We start from the raw sequence: 16,679 nt of genomic DNA on the forward strand, positions 1-16,679 counted from the left end.
GAATTTTCAATAACCAATTTTAAGCTGTTTAAACCAAATACAACACTTTATAGCTAGTAGTTTTATGAATTGAATACCTTGCCTCCAAAAAAACATGTTTCTAATTTTCGCTTATTTAATAAATTAAAAACAATATTTCCCCTGAATTCAAGAGATTTGTAAGTAGATAGATAAAAAACCCAACTAGTTACTCAATTATGTATAAACCTTATTTGTATGTATTGTACATAGTCACATGGGGTATAACAATACGTGGTGGGAAAGTGTATGCGACGATGTTTGGGACAATGCCTTACGAGATGTAGACATTTTCAAGCGTTACTTGAGAACATATAAAATGGAACTTACCAAACTGATAACTTAATTTTTTATTTTGTGAAATAATCCTATCATCTTAGTTTATTTTATTGTTTTTATTATTATCATGCGAAAACTGTATTACTAATAACTGTCTTTAATTGTTTTTATAATATTTTGCAATTCCTTGTAATGTTTATTCTTTATATTTCTTTGTCATTTATAAATATATTGTATAGGTGCAAATATTGAATCAACGACTAAAATTAATGGAACAATATTGGTAATTACTGCTGTTTATGCTAAATATATAAATTACTGTTTGTTTCCTAAATAAAATAAAATAAAATAAAAAATGCGTCAATGATTCTTTAGCGCTTATTCCTCAATTCATCTGTTAATATTATTTTTATGAGTTAGGTTAAGTATGCGGGTAAGCATACGTAGTTTTGTGAATGCGTACACTTACCCCTATATTATTTTATATAACATGTATTTCATCTCATGGTTGATTCTTATGGTGAAATATTGCCAGGGACGCATCCGGACACGTCATTTTGCACACAATAGCAGATTGAAGGCAGAGTGCGCACACTTACAGGATGGTACGCGTATTTTTACATCATGGACCTAAAAAGCCCTCGATAGAGCATTAGTGCGATTGCGTATATACGGCATTGAAGCCAAATCTAGAGTAGGGGAAATAGCCAGACAGTCGTCTTGTATGACTTACTTTTGAACTGAAGGCATTTTTCATACATCTTCCCCTTCACCCCGCATCTTCAGATTGTTCTCGACTTACTCCGTTCAGAACTTTTTAAGTCCATGATTTACCCCGCCTATGGGTCAAGTATATGCAATCGACATGCATGTGAACTTTTTAATACAACTTTTTGACCTATGAACCGTGTGGAGTTTTTGTGTTTGTTTGAGATACCTTAATAATCAATCTTATGAAGAAACAAAAAAAGAATACAATTTCGTAAGAGTTTTAAGTAAAATTTTTAGGTAAAGTTTGCATACTAGGACCCCACGTTACCCAACATCTTTTTCAATTTCAATAAAGGAATTGTACGATTTTTCCTGAGAAATTTCATGAGCTAAATGACAACCTTATTCATATTCACTGGCGGGAATAAAATCTTGTACCAGAATGTAATAAACAAGTTTACAGACAGATGAAATGCCAAATGGTCAAACTAAGACAGGAAACTTAAACCGTCTAAATTTAAAATCACAAATAATTTTATATTCTCAAGGGTAGTTATATCACACATTATGTAAATAAAAAAATATTAAGATTATGACAAACATGTAAGTATGTTCGTGGAATCACAGTCAGTCCAAAATAAGCTTCATTTTTAACATTTATTGATGGATATTACTTTATGAAGAGACGATTGATGGTTCCATGTCAACTCAACACAGTGACAATTCAACACCCTTTTAAAAAGTGATATAAAGTCATTAGAAACGATTAAAAAAAATTCAAACCTAACCAAACCTAACCTAACCTACTTAACCCAGTTAATAAATTTTTTGTTCCATCACTTTCCATGTCTTTATATAACTTTTTAAAGATGTGATGAATTATCATTTTGATGATTTATCCGGTCACCTAAAAAAATATATGTACTTGTACATTCTTACTTTTTACATGAACGTATATTATTTTATTTGATTTATGAGATATGTCAGATCAAGCCTATAGCATTATTATTATAACCTCCAATTTTTAGTAAATTATTTTACGTATTTTATTTGAAATTTAAATATGTACTTGTGTGTATTAAAAAGGTAACTCCTCATCAATATCAGACTTAATAAAACCCTAAAGAAAATAAGGGTTCAAACAACCAGGTACACTAAACGACATTTCCATTCAAGAAGGTACGAACAGTTAACAAGTGTTTACCTTTCAATAAAGGGACGAAATTAGGGTAGGTACTGAGGGTTGATTTCGACCCTACAACCCCGCTGTTACTTTACAACTGATTGGAGATCACACGGCATCTAATGGTGATAATGTTAAATCATATTGTAGTATTAATGTTAATAATTGCAAATTGATTGATTTTGTATTAATGGGTTATTTTCACAAACATGATTATCTTTAAAAATGCATGGGAAAATTAACGATTATTTTTCTGAAACTCATCATTGTACTAAACATGTAAAATTTAAGTATATTTATTAATAATTATTGATTTTAAAAACGCTATAAAACCATACTTTTCGAAACGGTTCCAACTGGCTACAACGTCATTATAACGTGGAAACCGTCACTAGCTGGTAAGACGACTGTCACTTACGTCACCCCTCGTAACGTTAACGCAGCCTAGTTGACGAATAAAAACGAACCCTTTTGGCTTCAAATCTAAAATGGCACAATTCATATCGTTACAGAAAATGTATTCGTAAATACAAAAAAATCACTATATAATTTTTTGGGAATAAAAAAAAAAACACATTTAAATACCCTTTTCATTTGGATCATACAAATTACACACCTACAAAGATTAGGTTCGTCAATAAATGTATTGATAACCAGACAGGTAGAACTCTCGGTTAGCAGATGAACGGTTAGACTTGTGTTAGTGTACTTTTAGTAGAACCTCAGAACAGCAAATAATGTACAACCAGGATAAGTTACAGATATGCTCTGATGATGGACAATGAACACTGGAACGCTGTCCGGAACGTTGGCCAAAGAAGTAAGCAGCGTTAAAAAACGATTCCTCTTGACATTTCACAAGCATGCCATTGCAATCTGAAAAGACTTTAAATTATATGACGCTGAATGAAATGGACGAAAACGAGGGGGAAGATGATAATGGTAGGAGGAAGGTTAGGAAGTATCTGGCTATTTGAATCTAGTTTCTGAACATCAGAGATAGTCATTTCAAGAAACATATCGATTCTCAATGGCACTATTCACCAGAGAGGGCGTTTAAAACTTCTCTTCCATTGTACTAACGATACATACTATAATTATACGATTTTTACTTCTCAGCTTTTTATTAGGAGTATACTTTGCTTACTTAAAAAAAGTAAAAAGAAAATGGAGTATTAAAACACGTACACGGAGAAAACTTACTGATATGAAATATTGTTAATTTTTAAAAAATCTGGTCAAATTATTCGTTTTGCTGTTAAAAAAGGGACTAGAGGCCTATAATGAATGATTTAACAATTTTTATAAGAAAATATCATAAAAGCATGAATACATTATGTGTTCTTAGAAATAATAATATTTTCGCAGCTCGTTCTTTATATTTTTTCTGACAAGTACACAGCGTGAACATGTGTTCGGATATATTCTGAATGATATTTTATTAGGAAATGGTCAAGCCGTTACATTTAAAACAGTATGTATGTTGATAAAAGTCAATTTTTCTCTGTGTACTTGCAGTAGAAATGAGATCTCTGAGATTTTTTGAATAATTAAGGACTGAAAGAGCGTTTTAATAAGAATATTAAAAAATGTAAAGATAATTACAGTAAAATTACAAAGATTAAGAAAAGGATGGGATGGAAAAAGAAATTTGCTGCACAGAATACTACACAACGCACAAGAGGGTTGGACGAAGAAGTCAATAACATGGCACGATCATATCTTGTTCAGTATAGAGTGTATGCACAGACATAGGAATTAATAGACGAGAAGATAATGGCGAGGGGTAAAATCAACTGTTGAAGAACGTAGGGGGTAAAGCTGACTGTGATTCGTCAATAAATCAATCTGACAGTAAATAGGCATCTCGCATTATAATATCACCATTTAGTTCTTAAAAGTAAAATCTGCTTTTGAATGAATAGACATTTTTACATGGGAGCGCAAATTACTCGCCACGTTATGAACTAATTTGCGAAGTCCAAATTCGGCAAAGTAAATTTCTTCTGTTTGCAGAGTCGTAGTTAGTTTCAGAGTATTTAGTTAAGACACTTATACAAATGTTTCATAATTTACTTACCCCAGTAAACAACGATGAGCACACTTGAGAATCGCTACATTGTGATGTGATAGTATATGTTTCTAAAACTGATCCATATAATACGGTGTGAATAAGCTTAAAATAAAGTAAAATAATGCTTACTTATGGAATGTAATACGACAATTGGGTTTATTCTCTTTTTCACATCTATTTTTACAAGTTTTCATATCACAAGTCAACATTTTGCCGTGTTATTTCGTAAAATGAACCGATGATGCCTCGACCATAGTTCGCACAAGAATGATGACGTCACGTTTTCAAATTTCACTTGAGGCCATACGCGAGCACAGCCGGCTCCAATGGAACCGGTATGGGGAGTGGGGATAATACGCTTTTAATCACTTAGGGCAGGTCTACTAATATTCATATGTTTATGAGTGTATGAGACGATGTATTATGAATCTGATTGAAATAAAAAGTGTGTGGCATAACATAGTTGTGTGAGGTTACATCTTGTCTGCAGTGTAATGTCTAGTTTTAATGCCATAGTAAAGCAAAACGCCGAGCATTCTTTCTGCTTGTCAACCGGACAGATTCACTCATATGTACAGAAATAAATCATCCCTTGACGTCATGCTCGGCCATGTGGCCAAGTGTCCGTACGTAATTATACAGTTGGTTAAATCATTAGGCATTTCTTCGATTGTCCATTTACAAAGCACACGTAACGTAAGCTACATATTTTAAAAAAAGATTCATAAAATACATACGTATAATGGTATTTACATGCCCCTTGAATCCTTCAAGGCTACTGTTAAAAATGTCATGAGTCTTAGACATATTATTTAGTAGCGCCATTACTCTGATTTGCCAGTACGTCCGTTTTGCCATGTGAGATATTCCTGGCTGAAGTTGTTTGCTACGAATAACTTATATCATTCCTGGAGGTATAAAGGCTATCTATTAAACCATTCATAATTTTATACACCGTTATTGCAAGGGCCCCCCTCCCCCCCTCGACTTGAGACTTTGTGATTCACTTATCACAGAGTGCAAAGATGAGATTTATAACTTCCTTGTTCACTACTACACGGAAAAAACTAACTGATATAAAATAAACTGTTAAATTATTAAAAATCTGGTCAAATTATCAGTTTTCCCGTTAGATACGGGACTGCAGGCCATTAAACGTTTCATTTAAAAACTAATGATTTATGAGGACGGCGGAACATGTATTCATGCAAATACTGACATTGATAATTACATATCTACTGATATTTTCGCTTTCCGCCATGGTATTTATTAGGAAAAGAACACGTGCTCTCGATATATTCTGAATGACTAATATTTAAAAATTAGGAAATCTGCATGCTATCATACAAAATGATACAAAAAAAACTTTACAGAAATCCTAAATTATTCATTTGGTACAACACGAAGTCTTGTAATCATATTCCTAATCTAATAATACGTAATGATCTTTACCAGGCAAACACGAAATCCCAACGAGATTGGATGAAACAGTACATCGTCGGTTGTATAATTCGTCACAGCCGCAGAAGACAAACCCCAGCGTATTGTAGAATCTGTCTGTGGTGAGATTCGATTACCCCATAATTAAGATGCGCAATCTACATACAAGCTGGGATACCCAAAATTGATATCATCTCTGCAAAGACGTAAGGGAATAAAGCACACATTTGAATTTTATTACATTAATTTCTCAACGTTGTGAGCGTTAGATAATACATGGAACATAATTTTGATTAAAAAACCAATATACTATTAGATCCCCGTAACAGAGCGATAGACCCATTTGTTCTGGATCCAGAGGAAGTGAGATGTTTTTGTCGTAATTCAGAAAAGTATTCAGATTCGTAATTCAAGTCGTGGATTCAGAAAAAAAAATTTGCTGTTGTTAAATAATATGTTGCACTGATTATATTATGTATTACTTGCGTCTCTTACCTTTCGGTAATATTTGTATTTCATATATATTTTTAATTTTGAATTTTTATTTTTAGTGGTTTTTTTATTTTTATTTGTTTTATATTTTAATATTTATTCAGGTATATGAAAATTAATGTGTCTTTGTATGCGTATTTGTATGTTAACTGAGTTTTTATAACTGGATTTTTCTCACGTACCTAAGTGAGATCGTCCGTAAAAACCCAGTATAAATAAAAAGTAATATTTCAAGTGTGGTGAAATATTTTGTATCTATTACAAGGTTTTTCCAAAATTCCCTATTTTGTGAAATTCCAATTTTTTTCTTCTGACCCAGAACAACGATGACTAATGTGATTATTCTAAAAATTATAAACAATTTAACAATCAATCGTGAATGATATTGTATCTCTTGTTTACTTACTTACTTACTCTCTAATGTCATTTGACAATCAAATGCCACATATATTTGTAATTCTTTTTTTTAAATATTTCTACGATTTTAACTGTGACATGTTATCATTGTTTATGGTATATTTATACCGTTGATATTAAATAAATAATCAAATTAAGTAAATGATAATGTTTTTTGGCTATCGTGAAGAGCATTATCGATTATTTCTAGGATCTCGATTGTTATCTCCGTCACCGACATTATAAACTGTGTTATCTCCCGGCCAGGACTAATTTGTCAATGGTCATGCCGGTGGGGAGAGCAATCTTGTTGTTGACGAGAATCAATACGGATGTCGATATATTTAGTATAAGGGAGGCTGCTTTTAAACAGCAAAGCTTTTTACTGCTAGGATATTTATTAAAAATATTTTTAGTTGATTTCATACTTATATTTCTGCTTTATATAGTTATATTTATAGATTTTCTTTCATTACTCATTATTTTAAAACCCCTTACATGGACAATTTGTAATGTTTTTAAAATGACAAACATGAAATTAACAGATGTTAACGAAACTTAAAGCCTTGATGCTTTTCGTGGTTTATGCCTATGTACTATAAAAAAAGGTTTTAGATTTATTGTAGCGTGTCCTCAATGTCATAGAAATAAGTTGTAAAAAGGTTTATACTCGATATAAAAATTTAATTATTCATAATAAATAAAATCATACTAATAAAAATAATTGAATTGAATTTAGGAAAATTGTAACTCTTTGGTCGAGAATATTTCTTTTATGAACGGGGTTACGAGTCAATTTTTTTGACGAATCGTTGGTAAATTTGTCTAGGTGATGAATTTCTAGATATAAATGTTTTGTTCTTAGTGTTTTTTCTGTAAAATGTCAGTGTCAATTTTTTTGTTGTTGTCAATAGAGCTACTAAACCGCAACGATTCTACATTGACCATCGATATTTTCAAAGTCACTTATAGACAATTCAAAAAAAAGACAGACAGTTCAGTAAAACTGCCCATATGAACTTTTATGGTCACATACACTTACCTCATTGTTGTCTAATAATTTTCCCCGAAATATATAAGTGTATTACTGTTTTAGGGAGAATAAGAAAACATAATAAATACATAGATACGTAAATAAATTAGTTCCAGGATCATAGGACATAATAGCAAAGGTCATAGATTGAAAATATGAAAGTCGTAAGTCGACATAATATGACAGCAGTACTTAAATATTTATTATTATATAATATCAAAAAACACGTGCATATCTGCAAAAATACAGAATTATAAAGAAAATATATATAATAAATACAGAATGAAATGAAAATAAAACTATTTCAAGAATAAATTGATGAACTTTAAATTTATTTTATTGTTATTGTTATATAAATATAAGATATATTTTAAACACTGATATTACATTTTACAAATCATTGCATTTAAGGTCATTGTTGGCCATGTATACCTTGTCAGAAAGGGAAAGAATATAAACATTTATTGAAAATGTTGGATTCCTGCTATTCTACTGTCAGTTTACTTGTTTTGAAGAGACAACTAAAGCATTTATTTTGCTTTACTGAACAATTTATATTACTGACTTAAAATCCTTTTACCCACACGAATGAATTGATAATCGGAATGATTATTAGTGTACTTCGTTTCGTTTGCCTAGTTCACTTTATTTAAAAAAAAAATATTTGTCTACTGTTTTAATCACTTTTTTACGGCATCTTAAATGCAGTAGAAATACAAAAAATAAATTAACGCTATATTTTATTGCAGATTATAAGCTTGGTAAGTGTTGGCTATTCCCTTTTGCCTTAACACAGTCCATTTTATGGAACCGCACTGCAGATGGAACTCATATAGGGTGTTATGGGTGTAGCATTGGAAGATATACGCTATACAGGTAGAATAATATATTTTCCATAACATTTGGTCAGTGGAAAGTTTTGAAATTACTACATTGCTGGTAGAGAGGCATTTTAATGGCATATAAATAAAAAATAATAAAACCCTTGTTTAAATATGTTCTGTGATACGAGGATGTAGAGGTACACTCAAAAAATATGTACTAAAATAAATAACAGATGGACCTGACTAGGATGACGCACTGCGTGGTTTCCTAATCTACATGCCTCGTTTGACTATAGTTTTTCGTATGAAATATGTATTTTTAATTTTATTTTAAAACATAAAGGGAAGCTCAGTGGTAGAGTGTTATCCCGGTAAGACAAATGTAATGCGTTCGATCCCAAGTTGCCACCATTACGTTTTTGTTTTGTGTCATTCTGTTTCATGTTTCATTTAGATTGATTAATATTGTTTCCTTCTTCAATTAATAAATACAGCGTTGATCTATATAACCTTAAAAAGTATTCCAATGAATTAAATATAATGTTCTTAGAAGTTTCTAATCTAATTGCGAAAATTTGCAAAATTTTGGTAAACGCTTTCTTATTTTGTTCTACCATTCCTCTCGTCAATTAACATTTCCAGATTAAGGTGCATTTCCCACTGATACGTAACAGTTATAATGGGTTATTTTACAGAATTTGAACAATTAATCAATTTTAAAATATAATTTTCAAGTTCTGTAAAGTTTTTCTTATTATATCATTACTGGCCAGTTGGTTCACATAACTAACAGAACTTGAGTAGAACCTTTACAGAACTTGAAAAATAACTCTGAAATTTGTTCAAATTCTCTGAAACTACCCGTCCTTCTCTTACTTCCTCCTCCTTATATTTGCCGTTTTGATAAAAAGATCAATAAAATTATATTGATAGTTTATTTAAACTATAGATAGTATTTCTATTACTGACGATGACGAAACTCCTTAAACGAATAATTGAACGGCAAATTAGGGAAGAGTTTATGGAAATTCTGAACCTCATTCAGATTGCAAATTAAAACTTGTTTGGATTCCTAATTGCTGACATAATCTCCTTTCGGGCTTTGGAAGTTACATTGAAAATTATTGAAGTAATTTCAACAGAAGTTCGGAACTTATGAAACCAATTCATATGGATAATTTACTGGAGATATACGATAAACATCTCTGTACAACAACTCCTCTTCGTGATGAAATGGCTGATTATTTCGAATATCACAATCATCGCAGATCGAAAATAGGATAGACTCGATCCAACGTAATTTCTGTATCTCATAACACAGGATTGCTTGCATGTAAGCTGGTGCTTCATAGTAAGTTCTAATAAACACTAAAATGAATATTCCGGTCTATGTATTTTTACTTATGATACAAACAATATTCCATTTTAAATAAATCAATTAGTGTATGTAGTGTCAGTTTGAAAAATCTCTTAATTTATTTATTTATTGGATGATTTGTATAGCGCCGCTTTTGTGAGATATCACCTCAGGGGAATAATATTTCACTAGGCGAAATCTCTGCTAAGGCGTTGACGTATTTTGGATAGTATAGTATTGTTGCGAATTGATTTTTATACCATCATTCTCATGAAATACTATATAAAAGGAGAACAAAAATAAAAATAAAACTAATTTTTGCATAAGAAAACGAATTTTAAAGGGAGTTCAATGAACAGTGTACATAGATTTAAAAAAAGGACTAGACAGACAAAGGAAAATATTTCATAAATAAATTAAAAGGAATAAACACAGAAGTTCTTTTGAAGTTTAAAAAAAAACTTGTCACTCATTTATAAAACTGCTGAAGAAATAGCTTTTATGAGCTTTTGCCAGTAACAGAGGATACACCAAAACATTTAATCAAACATAGTATTTCAGTCTGGATAAATACAAAAGGTACAGAATTGTTCGTAACTTAATAAAGCCAAATCGAATATAAAACAATAACATTTATATTAAATTTTCTCGATAACCGGCCTACTCTATCGACTTCGTACGCGTGCCACATATTATGCTATGATCCAATCCCATCTAAGTTATCTAATTAGTATCTGGGGCACCATTACAAATAAACAAGTCACTCATTTATAAAACTGCTGAGGAAATAGCTTTTATGAGCTTTTGCCAGTATTTTTTTGTTCGTTGCTGGAAGTTTTATGTTACCAGGTATTGCGTTGTATTGCTTATATTCGTTGTATTATAATGAGTTAATTCAAAATTTTGTCGTGTAAGTAGGTAGAGAACTGTATTTTATTTTGTGATCGTGTTTTTTGCTGGTTTATGCCGGATAATCGTAAAATGAAGTATTTGTGTATATGTGTATCCCATGGTAAATGATATATATTCCTTATGGCTCTATTTTAAATGAATTGTGTTTCGGATGTTTGTTTATTTGTAATGGTGCCCCAGATACTAATTAGATAACTTAGATGGGATTGGATCATAGCATAATATGTGGCACGCGTTAGAGATGTGGGGATCACACGTTGAAGTCGATAGAGTAGGCCGGTTATCGAGAAAATTTAATATAAATGTTATTGTTTTATATTCGATTTGGCGTTATTAAGTTACGAACAATTCTGTACCTTTTGTATTTATCCAGACTGAAATACTATGTTTGATTAAATGTTTTGGTGTATCCTCTGTTGCTTGTTTCAATGTGATGTATGGGTGTTATTATTATTAAAGTTTATTTGTGTAGTGCTAAAATATTTTATCCATGGGTGGCATATTTATGTAGTTTGTTGAAGATCTGGTTTTTATCGTTGAATGAGATTGTAAGTAAATATCGGATTTGACGAGATGAAGGATTCCAGATTTAGCCTAATATTGTCAAATTATCATAATGTCTATAATCATAATATAATTGTCATTTATGTAATGTTACATAACACTGGATAAAGTGAGGGAAAGTGGAAATTTTTTTTTTATAAAATCATCATGGGCTTTAAATAAAAAATTACTAAATGGCAAATAAGTTTATAAGTTGGAGTTTAAGTAATGGCTTGCATTTGTTTTAACGTCATAGTTCGTTTTAAAACCAAGTAATTAAATAACAAATTATTTTAAGCATACTCACCTGAGATATCCATACAAATTGAAAATATCTCCCGAGTAAAAATAATTGCCGCCGACGTATTTAATTATTTTTTTATAATTAAATGTTAAAATGGATAAACAACGTATCGGGGAGTATTTATTATTTTCAAAATTAGTTATTAAACTGGATTCATTCATTCAACATCACGAACAAAGGCTGAATGTATAAAAAATATTGAAATTAAATGTTTTTATTAGGTCAAGTTAGTAAATATAGCAGCAATTTAAAATCTTACCTTAAATCTCCTTTTTGTAACGTGATTTCTTCGAATATTATTCGTATTCTCTCCTTTAACCTGAAAAGAAATTAAAATATTAATTACACTTTTTTAAAGTTCTCTGTTTTCAAATAATCAAATAAGTGAAAGTCAAAGTCACAGTCTCAATAGTAAAATATATATCCTAGATAGTTTTTGTTAGGCGACCTAAAACTTTAAGGGTTGGCTGCTCCAAGGGGGGTTGCTGAAGTTATACTTGTATCAGACAGTAAGGGGGTTTTATTACCCTTATCTATAGCTATATACAGACCTATACAAGTTTCTTGTTTCTTAAGTCTTCTACAAAACATCCCGTAGATAAAATATTATTTATTGTGTTTGGTACTTATTCAATTCATTCAATGTAAAGAGTTTACAGGCACGTACCAGAAAGCTTTTAACCAGCGATTCCTAAGCACAGTTGGAGAAAAATGTACCTTCAAAATGTAACAAAAAATACACCACACATTGCCACTAGGTAAAACCTAGCTCATCACATCTTACACAGTCTGTTTCATTTCTTCAGTACCGTCTGTAAGAGACAGCGGTAACGTTCATGATATAAAAAAATTCTGTATTTTAATTGAAACAAATATACGATTATCATCGGATAGCAAAATGACATATACACTAATTTTACTCCAAAAATGCTAAGGAATCGCTGGTTAAAATATTTTGGGTACGTGCTGATACATCCTGTATACGCTAAACACGTCTCAATGTTTCTATGATACTCAAAAATAAATGGTTAGAACTATTTCGGAGAAATGTACTCCCTGATAAGGTTTTATGATGAGATGGTCAGGGAGATTTTTACTATTCACAAGCCTCAACATCCTGGAGCTAGCAGGACTTAGGATTCCTAATATGAGGAATGTAGGGAGGCTGAATAAAGAACGGAATAATGATGGTTTGGTTGTAGATGAACATATCTAGACCAAATGAACATTTGAAGATCACGTCACCAAACAACTTAACTGATGCTATTTCTCAGTATTTCAGGATGATCGTCAGTTAGATAAGAGTTAGTGATATGGACATTTATTATTTACTAGATAGGTATGCAAAACTTTATTTAAATGCATATGCGTAAAAATTACGGGATATTATAATTATTATACTAGTAGGACTGTGAAGATTAAAAAATGAAAACGTAAACAATTGCTGCGGAATGATCAATAATATGAGAAAACGTAAACAATTGCTGCGGAATGATCAATCATATGAGAACATGGAGAATTGCTGCAGAATGATCCATAAAATGAGAAAATGTACAGTTGCTGCAGAATGACCAATACAATGAGAACACGAAAAATTGCTGCTGAATGATCAATAAAATAAGAACATGAAAAATTTCTGCAGAATGATCAATAAAATGAGAAAATTGAGAATTTCTGAAGAGTGATCAATAAAATAATTATAAACAACATTCACCAAAAAAAAATTCCAGCATCCACTCTTAACATTTTTCGCTAATGTTTTTCTTGACCAGTTATGGGAGTCATCAAATTATAATTGAATATTTTTGACTGAATTCTTGACACATCAGTTTTGTGTAATTCCGAAAATGAGACGTATTCAAAGAAAATCAGAGTTCATTGAACCGGTGGCGGCTCGTAACTTTTGGTGTGATAGAGTACTTGTTAAAAAATTGATTTTTTGTATGAAAATTTTCAGGGAATTTCAGTTTAGCCATGCGGATTTCTTGAAAATCTTCATACAAAAAAGTCAATTTTAGAAAATAAAAAAGAATACGTTTTCAGCTCCAATAACATCAATAATGACATTTTTTGTCATATTATCACTCTAGTTCACCGAAATGACACTAAACAATCTACATTGAACTACAATTGCATGATTTTAATGATATAAATGGAAGAACCACAATTATTTTCAAACGTTAGGTATTTTTCTTTATTTTAGTTTATGATATGAACATAGAAGCAGAATCTCAATTTGGAATTTGTATATTTCCAATCGAACGATGGGTGTTCGGTTTTCGATTTGGCCATTTGATGTTAGTAAAATCATTTCTCATATATGGTATAATATTGTAATGTTTTCCCCGTCCCCCCTATTTTCTTACTAACGGATTAATATTTTCCTCGTTTGATTTACAACTTCCCGCGGTTTATCAACCCTTCAATCTTAACGAATTAATATGTCACGTTGTGTCAATTTTTTTGTTTCGACAGGGATTAATTCATTGAAGGATCCTGTTAATTGGTTGTGGTAACTTTGGTTCTTTTTAGATGAGGCGTGTTACATTCTGTATGGTTTGAAAATAAGACAATGACCGACTACCCTGATTTTAGCTACCTTTTCCTACCTTGTTTGCTCGCCCAAACGTTTCCGGTTGCTGCAGTTGATAATGTGCTAATATAATGAGACAATTAATTACAAATTAAGTACATAAAATTCACTATAGACAATTCAATTCAAGATGCACAAGATTCTAAGTTAATGATTTGACTATGGATTGTTAGTTTTGTGAGTTATTTCTATGAGTAGGTATTTTCGGGAATAGCTAGAGACAAAACATGTGTTGCTTTCGATTGGTCTCCGTCCAAATCCCACCCATCAACGTGACCAGCTCGAGAGCAGCCAAGTTGATGGTCCAATACCAACACCTCCAGAAATGAATTGAATATCGCTCAGCGACAGATGAGATAATGACATGTTTTGCCTCCTGCCGGAGGGTGATGAAGGTGGAATGTGGGTCCTTGGTGGTAGCTGTTGATGTTGATGTTGATGATGAATGATGAAGATTCATCTTATACCGTTAGGTACAAGGAGCTGCTCTGGTCCGGTGGCATGATAGCCTGGTGTCAGGAACCATTTGGGTCACGTGGGTAGCGCGAGGTTTAGGTCGCGTCAACCTCCCCCAAATCGATGATGAATTGAGCTTCGCCAGCATGCCGAAAATTAGGAGTCCACTCTACTAACCTCAAACATAAACATATACTGAAGTGGTTTGCATCAGCAACGTCAGGAGTTCGGGAGTCCCGTGAACACCCCTCTGGTTTACGCTCGTAAGGATAATGATGAATTCAGCTTCAGTTTGTTCGACTTCGCCTCTGCAGTCACGCTACTCCAAATAGCTCCTGGCTCCAGTCTATACAGCTTCTCGTTCCAGTAGAGGTAATGACACATATTTATCATATGTACAATACAAAACATACTTCAAGTCTTTCGTCCACACTCAAAATAGTCATGTCAATATTTAATTTGAACGGGGCGTCCATCCGACATAACGAATGTTTCCTAGACGGGAGATTTTACCCCACTTCAAAGTCATGGTCATTCGCTCTATCGTTTGTTACCCTCCGTTCGCTTCAAATATCAAAGAATGGTAGAAATTGATATCCTCGACTCCCGGCGCTAAGGATCAGGGATACTGGAATCATCAGGTCGTGAATCTGAAATCATCCGATCTCCGTCAGCTCAAACGGTTTCAGTCGGAGTCAATTTCCAACCTAATTCTGGATGACTTCTCCTCCTATAGTGGGGTAAGTACTTATTGGATTTGACAGGAAGGACGTCAGAAATCGCCGAGACAACTTCATATTCGTCACGATCCCTTCGTTCTGTCAGCGAGAAAATCCTCCTCACACGCCAGCCAAGAATAGCATAGCCCTTATCCGCTTTGTTCCTTCGTCTACCAGCTAACTCAAGTAGGAAAGCCCACTAGCAATTTTCGTTCCCTTCGATCTGAACTCAGTGAAAGCGTCCTCTCACCAGCTGAAAATACTCGAAACAGAGGTCTATTCCGGGTGACTATCTAAGGCTGGTCCGCCAACACCTTCGACAGAAACCGGTGCTTTTTACGGGAATAACTCAACCACACCAATAGCAGGGGAAAAAGCCGGCGCTGCTATACTAAAATAGACGTTATATCGGTATCCAGGGTTATCGACTTTGCTAACACAAGAGTCCCTATTAGGCAAGCCAAATTACAAATTTCGTTCCCTTCGCTTTTGTCGCTTTGGTAAGATAGGACAGCCTACGGAAAATTCGTACACTCCGTCCCCGTCAAACTTATGAAAAATGAAAATCTCACTTCATAGAATAGGAATGCCAGACAGATGAATTCTCCCGGCGGCTAGCTGTAACCCGCTGCGTTATCCCGATTCAAAATGAATGAAAAGAGTGATGTTTGAATAAGTTATATTTAATTAAATATATTTTATGAATTCCGTATAACCTAATCGTTAAATATTATTACTGGAGAATTATTAAATCATCTTAAATTGCAGAAAACAAAATTGTCTAGCTCATAAACAATGTCTATTGTTGAATGATCTTAAGCGGCTTCAGGGTAACCGCTCTTAGTCCTTTTGTAATCGCCAAGACCCGGTCACTTCAACGCATTAGGTGATTTATGGCCTCCCTTGCTAACAGGTCCGGACCTATAGTGCTCAAGTTAAATACCCTTACTTTAAAATACAATTGGACTATTCGGTTTACATTAAGGAAATAAGTGTTAATAATTAGATTATAATAGACTTACCGATACATCTTAGTGTCAACAATCCAAATAATTATAAAAAAACAAACACAGTCACATGCAGAAAACTCATGCTGTTAGAAAACCGCACCTTCTACACTAAAAGATTTTAGCCGTGTTCGCGTCCCGACGATTAATTCTTGTTGACGCGCTTCTTAGGTTTTACTAGCTCGACTATCTTAAAACGCTGACTGTCTTGACCGTCTCCCCGCGCTTTCAAATCCAGACTCCCCCTCCCCAAACCAACCCCCCAAATCACCATATGCGATTTCTAATTTATGTTCTTTTGAATTCTGAATGCTTTTTGTTTTCAAAAGACAGAAATG

General features: G+C 32.7%; 1 protein-coding gene across 1 annotated transcript in view; it reads right to left on the bottom strand.

Annotated features, from left to right (window-relative positions):
* LOC149418059 (suppressor of lurcher protein 1-like) overlaps positions 1–16,679 on the bottom strand; it is a 346,086-nt gene that overhangs the window by 71,427 nt on the left and 257,980 nt on the right. Inside the window, exon 7 of the mRNA XM_089639636.1 lies at positions 11,826–11,885. Coding sequence (XP_089495762.1) covers positions 11,826–11,885 — 60 coding nt within the window. The remainder of the gene's footprint in view (positions 1–11,825; positions 11,886–16,679) is intronic.

The sequence above is a fragment of the Hesperophylax consimilis genome, chromosome 14, assembly GCF_061612785.1.
Source record: "Hesperophylax consimilis isolate HC1 chromosome 14, BYU_Hcon_1.0, whole genome shotgun sequence".
Lineage (NCBI taxonomy): Eukaryota > Metazoa > Arthropoda > Insecta > Trichoptera > Limnephilidae > Hesperophylax > Hesperophylax consimilis.